The 16390-nt window shown below is 40.9% G+C and overlaps 1 protein-coding gene across 5 annotated transcripts in view; it reads left to right on the forward strand.

Moving 5' to 3' along the window:
• LOC140732254 (voltage-dependent L-type calcium channel subunit beta-2-like) overlaps positions 1-16390 on the forward strand; it is a 318120-nt gene that overhangs the window by 103974 nt on the left and 197756 nt on the right. Inside the window, exon 1 of one of the 5 annotated variants that reach the window (XM_073054610.1) lies at positions 12544-12824. The exons of the other annotated variants lie outside the window; for them this stretch is intronic. Coding sequence (XP_072910711.1) covers positions 12744-12824 — 81 coding nt within the window. The 5' untranslated portion in view covers positions 12544-12743. Of the gene's footprint in view, positions 1-12543; positions 12825-16390 lie in introns of those variants that run through there. 5 annotated transcript variants of the gene reach the window in all.

Genomic DNA, 16390 nt, shown 5'->3' on the forward strand with positions numbered 1-16390 from the left:
GCCGTCGATGTTCAGTGGGGAGTGGTCACTCCGTGCCCTCCTGAAGTCAACAACCATCTCTTTTGTTTTATTCACATTCAGAGACAGGTTGTTGGCTCTGCACCAGTCTGTTAGCTGCTGCGCCTCCTCTCTGTAAGCTGACTCGTCGTTCTTGCTGATGAGACCCACCACGGTGGTGTCATCGGCGAACTTGATGATATGGTTCGAGCTGTGTGTTGCAGCACAGTCGTGGGTCAGCAGAGTGAACAGCAGTGGACTGAGCACGCAGCACTGGGGGGCCCCCGTGCTCAGTGTGATGGTGTTGGAGACGCTGCTTCCGATCCAGACTGACTGAGGCTTCCCAGTCAGGAAGTCTAGGATCCAGTTGCAGAGGGAGGTGTTCAGGCCCAATAGGCTCAGCTTTCCAAACAGTTTCTGAGGGATGATTGTGTTGAATGCTGAACTGAATTCTATGAACAGCATCCGAACGTCTGTGTCTTTTTTGTCCAGGTGGGTTAGGGCCAGGTGGAAGGTGGTGGCAATGGCGTCATCTGTTGAGCGGTTGGGACGGTACGCAAACTGCAGGGGGTCCAGTGAGGGGGGCAGCAGGGTCTTGATATGCCTCATGACGAGCTTCTCGAAACACTTCATGATGATGGATGTAAGTGCAACGGGACGGTAGTCATTTAGGCACGACACTAAAGACTTCTTCGGCACGGGGATGATGGTGGCAGCCTTGAAGCATGTTGGAATGGTGGCGCTGTTCACGGAGATGTTGAAGATGTCAGTGAGAACATCTGCTAGCTGGTCTGCACATCCTCTGAGCACTCTACCAGGAACGTTGTCTGGTCCAGCAGCCTTCCGTGGGTTGACCCTGCACAGGGTTCTTCTCACGTCGGCCACGGTGAGACACAGCACCTGGTCATTTGTAGCTGGGGTGGACTTCCTCGCTGCCTCATCATTTTCCGCCTCAAAATGGACGTAGAATTTATTCAGCGCATCTGGGAAGGAGGCATCACCCGCACAGTCAGATGATGTTGTCCTGCAATTGGTGATGCCCTGGATGCCCTTCCACATGCGCCGTGTGTCACCGTTGTCCTGGAAGTGGCTGTGGATTCGCTGAGCGTGTGCACGCTTTGCCCCTCTGATGGCTCAGGACAGTTTGGCCCTTGCCGTTGTTAGAGCTGCCTTGTCACCTGCTCTGAAGGTGGAGTCGCGGGACCTCAGCAGCGCACGCACCTCCGCGGTCACCCATGGCCTCTGGTTAGCGCATATAGTGATGGTCTTGGACAGAGTAACATCATCAATGCACTTGCTGATGTAGCTGGTCACTGATGCTGTGTACTCCTCTAAGTTGGTAGAGTCGCCATTGGTTGCAGCCTCCCTGAACATGTGCCAGTCAGTGTGCTCAAAGCAGTCTTGAAGAGCAGAGATGGCTCCATATACCAACTTGAAATTCATTTTTTGCAGATGTTTACAGGAAAATAAAGAAATGCAATAGAATTTATGAAAAAACTACATAAACAAAGACTGCTAAACAGTGAATATGCAAAAGAAGACAAACTGCAAATAACAATAAATAATCTGTCAAGTCAGCCTGCTACATTCCAGGAATAGTATCTTAATCTGTGCAATTTCTCCTTGTAACTCAATCCCCAAGTCCAGGCAATATCCTGGTAAATCTTTTCTGCGTTTTTTCTATAATAGAGTGGCCAAAACTTTACAAATACTCCAAATACTTTACAAAATACTCCAAACCTATACTGTAGTTGCCAAACTTTTGTCTAGTACTGGAGACCATTAGAAACTCAACATCAGAACACATTCCCTGTCATCATGTTTGGGTCTTGCTGCCACGTAAAGTGGGGGAATGCTAGAAGTTTCTAGCAATTTTCACACATTCTTTGTAAAAAATTGGCAGTAGGTCATGCTGCTCATGTCAGGTGTGCCCATGGAGGTAAAGATTCACATTATATTCACTTCACAGGCATTAACAACCTTTGTAAAGGTTCCCTGGAATTATCCTACAGAGTAAATAAAAATGATCAGTTCTTGGTGTCATCCCAGAATATGCACTGAATATGACAGAATTCCTGAAGTCCATGTCCTCGCCAGTCCCCCAACAAAATAGCTCCTATTCATTGCACTCCCATTCTAACTTTTTTATCCTACAGCAATTTCTTTGTCTGGATTCTTAAATAAAGTCATTTCAAAGTCAACTTTCAGGATTGTGCCTGGTTTTAGGAGAAAAGGTAAGAAGATTAGAGTTTTGTTTTATGTTGAAGGTTCTAGTCTTGTAAGTTTTCACAAATAAAACAGCGGAGACATTTCCTGTTTAAGAAAAAACATGGCAACTAATTTACTGAACACCAAAAAACTGAACACGAAGCATGGTAAAAGTCCCTTAGGTAATTACTTCATCATGTCAAACAGTCTCTTTAGATGAATCCCAACCCAATGTCAGTGCTTGTGAATTCTGTGCATTCCCATCAATTACATCACCCTACAGTCTACTTATTCTGTACTAGAATTGATTCATTAACAGGTCTTGAAAACTACACAAAATCATGCAGTAAAGAGATACTTCATACTCTTTCTATTAGCAACTGAACAATGGAAGAAGTTTGTTATAGGCTGAACATTAGATACTCTTGGCAATGTATTGTGAGACTCGAGATAAAGTATCTCGAAGGTTGGACAAGAATCAGAGTGAAAGCGAGGATATCATATGGTGAATCATACCGGCAGTACTAAATATCATGTTATGCCACTGCATTTATAAAAGCTTGTCAACTGCAGTATTACTCAAAACAAGGAGAATAAATCTCAACAATGGAGATATGTGCAGCAGTGGATTAATTTCATAACTTTGAAGTTGTTTCACTTTGTGCATCAAAGTGTCATTGCCTGAACAAGCATATTGCAATTAGATGCCAGATCTCCGCCAGCATTGGTTGGCTGTTGGCCAATATTCTGTCACATAATATGCGCACCAGCTCCTATAATTTTCATTCCCTTCTGTGAGTTGATATCTTGTCTATGCCTGACATTTAACTTAAACAGTTCAGCTGTAACAGGAATGTTAATTATAAGGAAGCATATATTTATAAACTGACCCTACCATGAAGCTGGTTAAAGACTTAAGTCACACAGTGGGGAAGAACAATAAATATTATCTTTTACGCTGCTGTGCTGAGCACAAGGAGGATCACTGTATGGTCTGCATAGTTTCTTTAGGGATAATTATAGATATAAAACAAAAAAAAGTCATTTGAAGTATTTCTTTTTTCTGATTCACTCTTGATTTTGTTTATATTATATTCCGAAGAGCTGGGAGCAAAGCAATGAATTCAGTTTTTGTCAGTCTCTGAATGATAAACCTATTGATGAAGGACTGTTAAACCAACACTTTGATGTGTGTGCTACGGGGCTTAATCTTCATATGAGGGAACGTTTTGTTGGCAAAAGGCTCGCAGCATCATCTTTCTAAAAGTTTTGTTTAATATACGGCTGTCTGAGCAGAAGCCAGTTTTCCAGCTGCAGATTTGTGTGCGATCCACACACTGGATACCCCTGCAAAGATCTTGACGTGTATGCATATGTTTTTTATAAAACAATAATGCCATACAAAATAGAACATGATCACTTCTCTGTTTCAGTAAGAAAGGAAACAGCATTGTGGAAAGATGAAATCAGAGTGTGAATACAACTTTGTTCTTGTCAGTAAATGTTATTTCTGCAGTAACAAATGCTGCTTCATGCAGCAGTGTAAGAAGAGCACGATTTACATATAAAATTCCAAATATGGTACTATTCACGTACGTCCAGGTTCTTGATGCTGATACTGATAAATTTCTACTTCACAGAAAATTCTTCATCACGTCATCAAACTGTGACATCAGCTCTGCCCACATTATTACTTTCATATCGCCCATGGGGAATGTGTGGGTGCGCGTGCCTTGTTCCAAATGGAACGCTCGCTCTGATATTCCTGGGTTTAATTTTAACAGGATATGCTCAAGAGATTTATTATTCTTTACAATTTAAGATGCTATTCATTGGTGTTCAACAGATTGATCCATCCTTTGTCCTGGATTACCATGGTGATCACAAAGACTCTAATGCCCAACTGTGATGCCAAGTCATTACAACCAGAATTGCTAATGAAGGGTCTCAGCCCAAAACATTGACTGTTCATTCATTTCCATAGATTCGGTCTAGCCTGCTGAGTTCGTCCAGCATTTTGTTTGTGTTGCATACAGAATTACTTGTCCAGGTTATTCCAAATCTCAAATATAGGAAAGGCAAGGGCAGTAATAAGCCAGTCAGTGGTTTGGTGGCATTTGCACAAGGCGAGTGGTCCCAGGTTCAAATCCGGCTGACTCCTTGCATGCTTTTCATAGTGCTGGGTTGATTGTCGAGCTGACAACTCGGAATTGTAAATAAAGGACAAGTGCTAAGAAATGGCGAGGTTGCTGCCTGATGCAGAAAAGACCAGCAACAAAGGCAGTAACGTCAAGGAGCACCACAGCCTGTAGGCTCATCTTTGCCCCAAGACCTGCTGACATAGAAGTACATCGCTGTTCCTCCATCACGCAGGAAATCCTAGAATTCCTCCCACCCCGACAGTCCTTTAATCAAAAGGACTGCAATGATTCAAAGTGAATCATGACTAACTTGTCAAGTGAACAATAACAGACAGACAGATAGACAGACATACTTTATTGATCCCAAGGGAAATTGGGTTTCGTTATAGTCGCACCAACCAAGAATAGTGTAGAAATATAGCAATATAAAACCATAAATAAATAATAACAAGTAAATTATGCCAAGTGGAAATAAGTCCAGGCCCAGCCTATTGGCTCAGGGTGTCTGACACTCCGAGGGAGGAGTTGTAAAGTTTGATGGCCACAGGCAGGAATGACTTCCCATGACGCTCAGTGTTGCATCTCGGTGGAATGAGTCTCTGGCTGAATGTACTCCTGTGCCTAACCAGTACATTATGGAGTGGATGGGAGACATTTTCCAAGATGGCATGCAACTTGGACAGCATCCTCTTTTCAGACACCACCGTCAGAGAGTCCAGTTCCATCCCCACAACATCACTGGCCTTACGAATGAGGTTGTTGATTCTGTTGGTGTCTGCTACCCTCAGCCTGCTGCCCCAGCACACAACAGCAAACATGATAGCACTGGCCACCACAGACTCGTAGAACATCCTCAGCATCATCCGGCAAATGTTAAAGGACCTCAGTCTCCTCAGGAAGTAGAGATGGCTCTGACCCTTCTTGTAGACAGCCTCAGTGTTCTTTGACCAGTCCAGTTTATTGTCAATTCGTATCCCCAGGTATTTGTAATCCTCCATCATGTTCACACTGACCCCTTGGATGGAAACAGGGGTCACCTGACCCCTGGTCCCCTTAGTTGCTGGTCCCCTGAAAATAGTTTTTTTTAAAAAAAACATTGATCATATTAGACTTACTTAGTTTACATAGTACACTCGTTACAGTCAAGGAGCCGTCAGGCAGCTCCATTCTGAACGTCTGCAATTATTCCAATCATTTTTGCCTATGCTTATTTGTCTAATGGTTCTAATCAAGATGGCATCTTGATTTTTAGTCAGATCTCGCAATATATACTTTGCCAATTCATCAACATCATGGATCAGAAGACAATGAACACCTATATAGTGCCTTTCAAGGCCTCAAAAGCCTATAAAATACTTACAAATATTCATTTTTAGATGGCCTCTAGCCTATTTCCAATTAAACTCACATCATTCAAAGCCAGCAGCCTATATTATGACTTTCCCTTTTACTTTTCACCCACTTTACTCTTGTCATTCACAGAAAGTTGTTGCTGGAAAGGATGGTATTTATTGTCAATCCTCAAATGGTTTTCTAAGCGTTAATTCAGAGTAAACCACAGGTCTAGGGTCACAAGTATCTAGCCTGCCTATGCCACTTACATCTTAGTTATGAGATGCGCAGATATGTAAGAAAGTGAGAAGTTTTCTCCTCTAGTCCAGTTATCTATAACTGGATAGCGTCTGTTTAACATCGGGGCTGAACGAGCATTTGAATCTGCAAGGCATAGAAGGCCTCGGATTGTGTTGGTAAATGGAATTGGTGTAGATGGATGCTTAAGGGTCAGCGTCGATGTGGTGAACTGGAGGCCTCTTTCGTTGTTATGTGACACTGTACTTGTTTGGCTGCCTGACGTGCAACAGAATCTGGCAAGAATGGCAAATTTCCTTCCTTAAAGGATTATCAGTGAACTGTGAAAGGATATTTATATAACAATGTGGTTGATTCATAATCATCATTACTCATACTAGACCTTTATTCCAAAGTTTACTTAATTGTTTGAAATTATATTCCCTAGAGGTCATGAGATTTGGGTATTAATCCACCAGATCTAACGATGCTCTAATAACACAATAATCATACCCTCCTGATACAACAAAACCTCATTTAAAAGTTGCATTTTTATGGTTACATTCTGTTGTATGGAATGCAAACACAAGTTGTTCATATTGTGCAATTGTACAAGACGGGTGAGGCCCCTTTCAGCCCATCAGATCCAAGTTGATCATTTTGTCCATTTACACTCATCTCGTTTGCTGTCATTTTCTGTATTCTTCTACACCTTGCCAATTGTAAATAACACCTTCATCTCCTCTATTGATGATATCCCAGATATCCAGCATTAAAAAAAACTTACCCTTCAAATCTATTTTAAATTCCTTCTTTTCACCTTACATCTACTTTTACTTTTGATACACTTGCCATGGGAAGAAGACCTTACCACCTACCATATCTGTGCCCTCTATAATCTGAGTATATCTCTATCAAGTCACTCCTCAGTCTTCTTCACTTCTTGGAAAACAAACTCACTATCTCTCCATTAGAAGGTCCTCCAGTCCAAGAAGCAACCTGGTTGATCTTCTATGTACAACCACATTCTCCAGAAATGTGCACCCAACTACAAGTTGCAATATGACATGCAAAATTTCACATTTTATGCTCGAACCTATGAAGGCAAGTACATTATATGCCTTCTTTATTAACCTATCTATTTATGTAATCACTTTTAAGGAACTCTGGACTTGAACTCCAAGACCTCTCTATTCTTTAACATCCCTCAGTACTCTACCATTTACTCTATATGTCCTACCCATCTTTGACTTTCCAAAGTTTATAAACTTGCACTTGTCAGGATTAAATTGAATCTGCTATGATTGATCTTCAATCTACCCAATTTTCCATGTGGTCGATCTCTGTTGTGGCTTTCGACAAACATCCTTGTTATCCACAACATCACCAATTTTTGTGTAAAGGGATGTCAGGTATTGCATCACCTGAAGCCTGATGCCTAGCCCTGCTCCCGATGGATATGGACAGGTGTGTGTACAGTGGTACTTGAAGGGGAAGTACGTGATTCTGGACTTGTGTATCTACCTCAACAGATTTAACTGTTTGTTTTGAAATCTCTCAGGAAATGATTACCATTCTTTACTGCTGTAATCACTCAGGTTAATTGGAACTGATAATTTGAGTTTCTCTGTGGGTACCATTTAAAGTGCTTCACAAGCATTGCTCAGCTTTCGGTATATAGGTGCACTGCTCACTTATGAAATTGAATTGAATTGAATTGACTTTATTTCTTACATCCTTCACATACATGAGGAGTAAAAATCTTTATGTTACGTCTCTGTCTAAATGTGCAATGTGCAATCATAATAATCTATAATAACTTATTATAAATAGAACAGTCAATGTAACATAGAAATATGTACACTCAAATCAGCATGAGTTAATCAGTCTGATGGCCTGGTGGAAGAAGCTGTCCCGGAGTCTGTTGGTCCTGGCTTTTGTGCTGCAGTACTGTTTCCCAGATGATAGCAGCTGAAATAGACTGTGGTTGGGGTGACTCGGGTCCCCAATGATCCTTTAGGCCCTTTTTCCACTCCTGTCTTTGTAAATGTCCTGAATCATGGGAAGCTCACAACTACTGATGCGCTGGGCTGTCTGCACCGCTCTCTGCAGAGTCCTGCGATTGAGGGAGGTACAGTTCCCATGCCAGGCAGTGATGCAGCCAGTCAGGATGCTCACAATTGTGCTCCTGTAAAAAGTTCTTAGGATTTAGGGGCTCATGCCAAACTTCCTAAACCACCTGAGGTGAAAGGGGTGCTGTTGTGCCTTTTTCACCATGCAGCTGGTGTGTACAGATCACGTGAATTCCTCAGTGATGTTTATGCCGAGGAATTTAAAGCTGTTTACCTTCTCAATCCCAGATCCATTGATGTCTATAGGGGTTAGCCTGTCTCCATTCCTCTTGTAAACCACAACCAGCTCCTTTGTTTTTGCGACATTGAGGGAGAGGTTGTTTTCTTGATACCACTGTGTCAGAGAGGTGGCTTCTTCCCTGTAGGTCACCTTGTTATTGTTTGAGATTAGGCCAATCAATGTTGTGTCATCAGCAAACTTAATTAGCAGATTAGAGCTGTGGGTGGCGATGCACCTAAAATGACCAATTGTATACTGTCTATAAGTGATCACAAAGAGAATGAGGGTCATGGAGCTAGAGTAATGTTTCTTTTGCTCTTCTACTGTATGTAAGAATATGCCAGATGACATAGGTGCTAAGTTCAAACCCTGCTCCAAATTATTCCAGCCTCAAAACTGGAGCTTTGGACAATTCAGATTTGTCATGCACTGAGATCTGGGTTTGAAAACCCCTTCAACAACCCCTCCTTACTACATAAGCCTTTGAATTACCATTCAAATTGAATGTAAAATGTGAACCAAAAGCACTGGTCTTGGGACCTGGTGTGGTGATAAGGAATATAATGTTACTTAATTGTCTTGAAGCCAAAGTCTTCCAGGTCATTCATTCATATCAGATTGTTTAATGTCATTTCCAGTGCACAAGTGTAAAGAAGAAAAAAATAATTGTTTCTCTGGATATGATGCAGCACATAAAATTTCACATTAAGATATAGAACACAGTAATAAATAAAACAATGAATATATATCCATAAGATAGTTTATATGCATAGGTTGATTATATGTACATACGTAAAGTGACACTAGGTGCAAGAGTGTCTGAACATAAGGTGACTGATAGGAAATTATAAAGAAGTGGTAGGTTAGTGTGTGGGAGTGTTGATTAGCCTTACTGCTTGGGAAAAGCAACTGTTTTTGAGTCTGGTGGTCCTGTTGTGGATATTATGTGACCTATGACAGAGAAAGAGGGTATTTGGCCCCTCAGATCTATGCCACCTTCAGAGATTTCCCATCAGGACCATTCCCCCATCCTCTATTGCCTTCTATAAACCAATCCCTCTCTGATGCCTATTAACTGCTCCCACATGCCTATGATTCCCTTATGTGCCTTAATGCTTGGGGAAAGTAACTATCTTTGAGTCGGGTGCTCCAGATGTAGATGCTACATAGCCTCTTCTCTAAGGGGAATGTTTGGTCACTAACCATTCACTAGTTGTGCAGTGTTATTGGATTTTGTTTTTTGATACCGGCATATGGTTCAAGTAGGTGGAAAATGGAAGGGATTAGGAGAGGATCTTGAGTACCTTCTCTTGGTGGGCAGGTGGTTTTGACATCTTTCTTCATTCTAACATGATGTTAATTTATTTATCTATCTATCCATCTATTATTTATTTATTTGTTTGTTTGATTTTCTGCTCAGTAACAGGCCCTTCCAGTCCAACGAGACCACACCACCCAATTATACCCATGTGTCCATAAAACCTACTCACTGATACATCTTAGTAATGTGGGACGAAATCAGAGTACCCAGAGGAAACTCAAAGAGTCATGAGGAGAATGTAGATACTCCTTGCAAACATTGGCAGAATTGAACCAGGGTCACTGGTTCTGTAAAACGTTAGGCTAAACACTATCCTACTGTACCAATGAGTTAGGTTCTGCAGATTAATGATGCTTTCCTTCAGAGATGATATCAGCCCACTTACCCTTCACCTGATACAAAGTCCAAACATTCCAACTTAATTGCCAAAGGTTGAGTTGAGTTGGGGCCTGAAATGAAGGATAGTTGAATAAACTGAGGAAATTTTTGAAAAATAATAACTTCCATTCTTATCTGGCTTTTAGTACAGCAATATCACAGAAGTGTTATGTTGATCATCAGATAGAGATATCAGCAAGGAAACTCAATCAACTGTGCCAAGTGTAGGAATGTGGGGAAGAATTTAAATTTACCCATGTTTGGAGGGGTGTGTTAAACAGTGGCTAGTCATACAAATGCACACGAATGGATATGCACTCATTGGATTCAACAGTTCACTCAGTGCTTACATTCCTAAAACCGTTTATACCCCACATTTTTCATGAGTCAGAAATGAACAAAAGTGATGTGTGCGGGAGAGCTGTGATGGGCGATAAAGAAGTTGCACAAAGGATTCTGCCCAACCCTACCAGCTCTGCCCAGGCATGAAAGTGCCCTGTTCCCAAACAGCAGAAGATGCCTTAACCCCTGTAGGAACCGACAATTTTATTCTCTGTCATCCTGCTGGTCCTCCAAACACCTGTACATATGTGTCAGGAGATGATGACCTGGGAAGGGCCTGTACTGAGCTTCCTATGGCCATGCCTTCCGATTCCCTGCCCTGCACGTGCCCTTGTTTGTAAGAGTCAGAAGCAGAGGCTCTGAAGGGGTTTCATTGTTGAGTCTCTGAACATTTATCGGAATGGACTCAGGTGGTAGGGTGCAAAAAGAAGGGGATTAAACAAAATGCCAAACAATAGATGAAGAAAGCTTACAGAGATCTGAAGAAAGAAGCAAGAACATGACCCATTAATTGAAGACAGATTAGACCACAGAGCCAAGAAATGATGGCCAAAATGGAACTCTGAACTTTTCTGCAGATGAATAAAAATGTACATATGCAGGCTAAAGCAGTAAAATAATTCATGTTTTTTTTTATTTAAAAATTATTCGGTGTTGACTTGCATTACCCTTATTTGTCCAGTTGGTAACAAGTATGTGAATATCCTGTGATTTTGAAGGACCATGAAGTGGCATTTAAAATGCAGGCTTCCACCCCTTTTATGTAAATGACTCCATTCTTGGAACTTATACTGAGACAGGTTCTGAGGCTAAAACAAGTGACTGGAAGTCCCACATTTTCAGTGTGGAGCAGAGCTCCAATATTTATATGCTCATGTTTAATGACTGGGAAATGAAAATTCATTACCCCTCTATCATTGGTGCTTTTGAATTATTCTTCGTCGCTGGAATCTGGTGAGCATTGCCATGGAAACAAACACCCTCTGGTTGCGAAGCTGTGTTCCTGGCATTTCTCTACAGACTGTGAGCATCTTCTGAGGCTGGGAAATGGTGCACCGATCGGTCTGGAGCAAGGTGACATATCATGCTTTTATATAACCTAGCATCCCAAAGCAATCAATTTAATTTAACTTTCTATTCCATACTGAAACTCCATTATTTAAAAACAATATTCTTGTTAAATAACATTCTGTATATTCTTCACAGAAAGTATAAATATTGTAATTTGTGCAGATAAAACATTACTCAATAATTAATTCAAGGAATATTAACTATTAGATATTTAGACAATTTTTAACGTATTAAATTGTTGCTTTAAGTACAAGTACCCTAATTTGCTTTAACTTATCTGTAATATTTTTCTGAACTTAGTGCTTTCCTTGGAAATAAGTTGTAAACCAGTGATAATTGCTGATTCAAAATGGATTAATCCAGGGGCTCTGCTGAGGGGAACTACAAATTACAAACTTTGTAAATAGTACTGACCCGCTTGTTAAATGAGAAGGCAGAGGATTCCCCCCGCCCCCCCACCCACCTTTAATCTGCCTTCAATCAAACCACACTAATCAGTACTGATAGTTGTAAAATTTAGCCTGGATCTACTTAACTAATCTAGATTGACATGAGGTAAAACAGAGCAATAGAAGGATAGAGAGTAAGCGAGGAAAAGAGAGAGAGAGGGAGCAAGGAAGAAAGAAAGAAAGAAGGGAAAATTGAAATACAGATGATTCTGAATGTTTTGTTTCTCCTGAAAATTGTTGCTGTCTGGTTATCTGACTAGATCTGTGGGGCTCTGCTCGCATCAGGTGTACCACGTGACTCTGCAGCTACCAGGGAGTAATACAGGTAAAAAAAAAATTAGCTGGATCTAACTGCCTTTGCCCATGCATTATTAAATGAGTGTAGAACGGGTTGCTTACATCATTGTGAATAAGGCTGAAGTTTAGCATTGTTGTGGGATTCAGTACTGAAAACAGAAGAGCCTAGCAGCAGCTCTTCAAGGTCTTCCCAGTGGTAGTCCTTTTCAGTATTTATTTATATCTTAATGCTTGCGTAAGCCACAGGCTCAAAGTCTTCATTAAAGCTTGGTGTGTGATTGGGCACAACCGTGTCCATCTTAGCTCCAACTCCACCCCTGGCAAGTCAAAAATATGTGATGTGTCTCATCCCTACTCTGTATTTATGACAATTTCAGTGGGATAGAAGAATCAGCCTTTCTGTGGTGGAGATAAAGGACTTATCATTGCAAACGGTCTGTGGACAGATAATTTAAATGATATTTTCGGGACAGCCACTGTATCTTGTTAACAGCAAGAGTGGACATGGCTCAATGTGTTGGTATTTCGTTTAACTACCGCTGTGCCTCTGTTAACCAGGCCAGAGAACTATATAGATTTGGGTAATTGGTGCAAGTGGACGTCTCCACCAAGCTCTCCATGCTGGTGGGGCTGTTGTTGGTTATCACAACTCTACATGTTGCCATGCTTAAAGCACCCAAGGCCAAAAATGTCTCTTGGGTAAGTACATTATGTTCAAATTTGTGGCTAGAATATAGATATTTTATAGTTTAAGAATGCAATATTGTCATATTCAGCTGGTGTTTGCTTTCAGATTTTTATTTGTAAATTAATAGGGTAACTCAATCTTTTACTTTATAAATATAGTTTAGTATTTGGCAAAATTTGCAGCTTTAGTAGTTTTCAAAACTATCAGGCAAACTTTTGACAAGATATGTTTTCCTGATGTGTGATAAATTAAGATGTTCTTTCATTTTAGTCACACAGTAAACATAACCATAGTGAAACCTATCTCATTAATTACAGTTTATTATTGCATGGACTTCGATTTTTTTCTAAAAGTAATGAAATCTCTGGAAGATATATATCTAATGATAACCTAGAAACTGATTAGAGATTCTGCAGATTTTATTTCAGTTTAATTAAAGGCTCATGGAGTGTGATAATATCTGTTACACCTTTCTGCTCAATAGGCTGAAAGGAAATTAGGTAAAATGGATTAATTTTATTTGTAAAAGAGATTTGAGGTAGATTGTGTTTCTAGTGGAGGGAATGGTGAAAAGCAGTGTATATGGATCACTCAGCCTCACACGGATTGTTTCCGAAAATGAGGAAGTTGAACACTTTGAGACTACACCTGCTGAACCAAAAAATACAAGGAAACAGATGGATAGATTATAAATTGGAAAGGAGTTTAGATTAAGCAAGCTGCATATACACACTCAATCCTTTCATTGTGATCGTATATACCTTAATGCTTTTTCATTCAGTAAATGAAACATCAATGGCTTTCTATGAATCTTTTGTTGCTTTTTATATTTATAAATGTGCCATCTCAACCAACTCTAAATGAAGCCAGTTCCTGCAATAGGATATAAAGCAGGAAGAACAGATGCCAGTTCTAGTTAGAGATTAATTCTTTTAATATAAAGTGCTCCACAGCCTAAATCCAAGTTGATTTGGTCATTCTTTGTGAGCCTCCTATTATGAGTTGTATGCAGTAATTCTGTGATCCAGATGTTGTGGTGATGGGCACCATGTTAACTTATTACATGACTTTAATTAAACAGGGTGACCTACTTTGCTTTTCAAGTATCAGTTCTGTTAGTGGGGATAGGCATTGTGTTAGCAGTGAATTTTCAAGCTTGGTGGTCAAATATCATCTAAGGTATTAAAATCTTCACAGTTGTTGTAATAGGGAAATAGAGGATAAAGGCACATTGAATTCAATATGAAGGTTAGTCAGGGAAGATAAAAAATTCTTGCTGAACTTAAAATTGAAATTAGATGATTGTATGTAATATTTAAATGTGGCAATGTTTTCTGCTTTCATCAAAAATTACCATTCTGGAGCTATCCTTGCAAATTAATGTGTTGAAAACAGTTTCAATACATTCCTGTAAAATTACCTTCCCCTTGAAACATTCTAAAAGAAAAATTATGAAGGCTTGTGAAATTTTGTTTTGACTCAGCTGCTTCAATGACACATCATCAGTGAGAATGGTAATTAAAAACCTCTACCTACTCATAGTGCAAATTACGAAGTGCAAAGAACGTCTTAAATAATGTACAACAGCTCAAATGTCACTAGAAATAACAGATGAGCATTTTTGTAGCTAAATTTACACCAGGAGCAACAGTAATGCCCAAAGGGACAATATAATTGCAAGGATCTGTGGCATGAACTGGTGGGCACAGGATTTCATTTTTATCTCCCACCCATCGGCAATTTCCTATCCGAGCCGCCTGCCTTAGAGAAGCCAGTGAAGATGGCAGATGCTTTCCAAGGAGGTTGGGGACATAGGATTGAATCACCCTGCGTGGCCTCAAAGTAACACGAGTGAAAGACCATCTGCTTGCCCATTGGCAAACGATGTTGCATATGGCAAAGGAGAATCAGAAATTGCAGACTGTATGGTGCATCTCAGAGATAAACATTAAAGAATAATGTTGAAAATCATGTTGATCTTTAATGACTTGTAATGCAGAGTGGTCTGAAACTTCTTTGAAAATTTCAGTTGGATTTAAGATGAATAATTTTTGCTCATAGATATGGAATATAACATATATATGGATACATACACATATGTTCCTCTCCATGCCTTGTGGCGCATCGGGCAGCGACTTTGCTGTTCCTTTAGCGTTTATGTCTGCTTTTTACGAGGCCGAGCTAGTAGCTCAATGCTCAACCCAGCATGAACTAAAAGTGTGCAGGGAGCTGACAGGATTCGAACCCAGGACCATTTGCCTCAAAGTCTGGTACGGATACAACTAGACCACCAGCAGGTTGATGTGATGCATACTTAAACATACACACATATATACATCATTTTAGATACGGCATGGTGGCATAGTGGTCAGCACATGGCTGTACAGTACCAGTGGCCCAGGTTCACTTCCCGCTGCTGCCTGTAATGAGTTTATGTGTACTTCGTGTGACCATGTGGCATTTCTCCAAGAACTCCAGTTTCCTCCCACAGTCCAAAGACATACCAGCAGGTCGAGTAATAGGTCATAGTAAATTGTCCCATGAAGAGGCTAGGATTAAATTGGGGGTGGGGAGGGGATTGCTGGGCAGCATGATTTGAAGGGCCGGAAGGGCCTATTCCACAAAGTATCAAAAAAAATGTTTAAAGCCTGTTTTTGAGGTGAGGTGAGTGGGTGGGGAAGTTTAAAGGAGATGTGCGGGTCACGGCGAGTATTAGGCTACCAATGTTTGTGGTGGAATCAGGCATGATCGTAGCATGTGAGAGGCTTTAAGATACTGTAGGTATATGGATATGCAGGAAATGGAAGGATATGGATCACTTGCAGAGAAAGTGATTTACAAACATAGTTTAACTGATAATCATTTTGACTGATAGGCTGATGAAGGTTCTATTCCTCTGTGTGAAAATTCGGGCTGTGAGCAAGGACGTGAGAGTGCGACTGTGAGTGAGGTGAGCAGTGGGATCCAAGAGACAGTGCTGGAGGAGCCTCCGTGCTTGAACTTGCCCATCCCTGTGCGGATGAGAGTGAGGGCTGTGGGAAGGATGAACAACCTAACTGTGGCACCGTAGTTCAGGAGGCAATTCAAGAGGGGGGAAAGAAGAGAAATGTTGTGGCAAATGGAGTAGTATAGTCAGGGGAATAGACAGATTTCTCTGTCACAAGGATAGAGCGTCCCGAAGGCTGTGTTGCCTGCCTGGTGCCTGGGTTTGGGACATCTTATTTCACCTGCAGATGAATTTGCAGTGGGAAGGGAAAGATCCAGTTGTCATGGTCCGTGTGGGTACTAATGACATAGGTAGAACAAGGAAAGAGGTTCTGCTGAGGCAACTTGGGCAGCAAGAGACTACATTGAAAAACAGAACCAGAAAGGTTGTAATCTCTGCATTACTACCTGAGCCACATGCAAGTTGGCCTAGGGTCAATTAGATTAGAGAGTTAAAAGTGTGGCTCAAGGATTGGTGTGGGAGAAGTGGGTTTGAATTCATGGGAAATTGGCACCAGTATTGGGGAAGGGGGGAGCTGCACCAATGGGACCTACCAGAACTGTGATGGGACCTGGATCATAGCAAATTGCA

This window comes from Hemitrygon akajei, chromosome 8 (assembly GCF_048418815.1).
Source record: "Hemitrygon akajei chromosome 8, sHemAka1.3, whole genome shotgun sequence".
In the NCBI taxonomy this organism is placed as follows: domain Eukaryota; kingdom Metazoa; phylum Chordata; class Chondrichthyes; order Myliobatiformes; family Dasyatidae; genus Hemitrygon; species Hemitrygon akajei.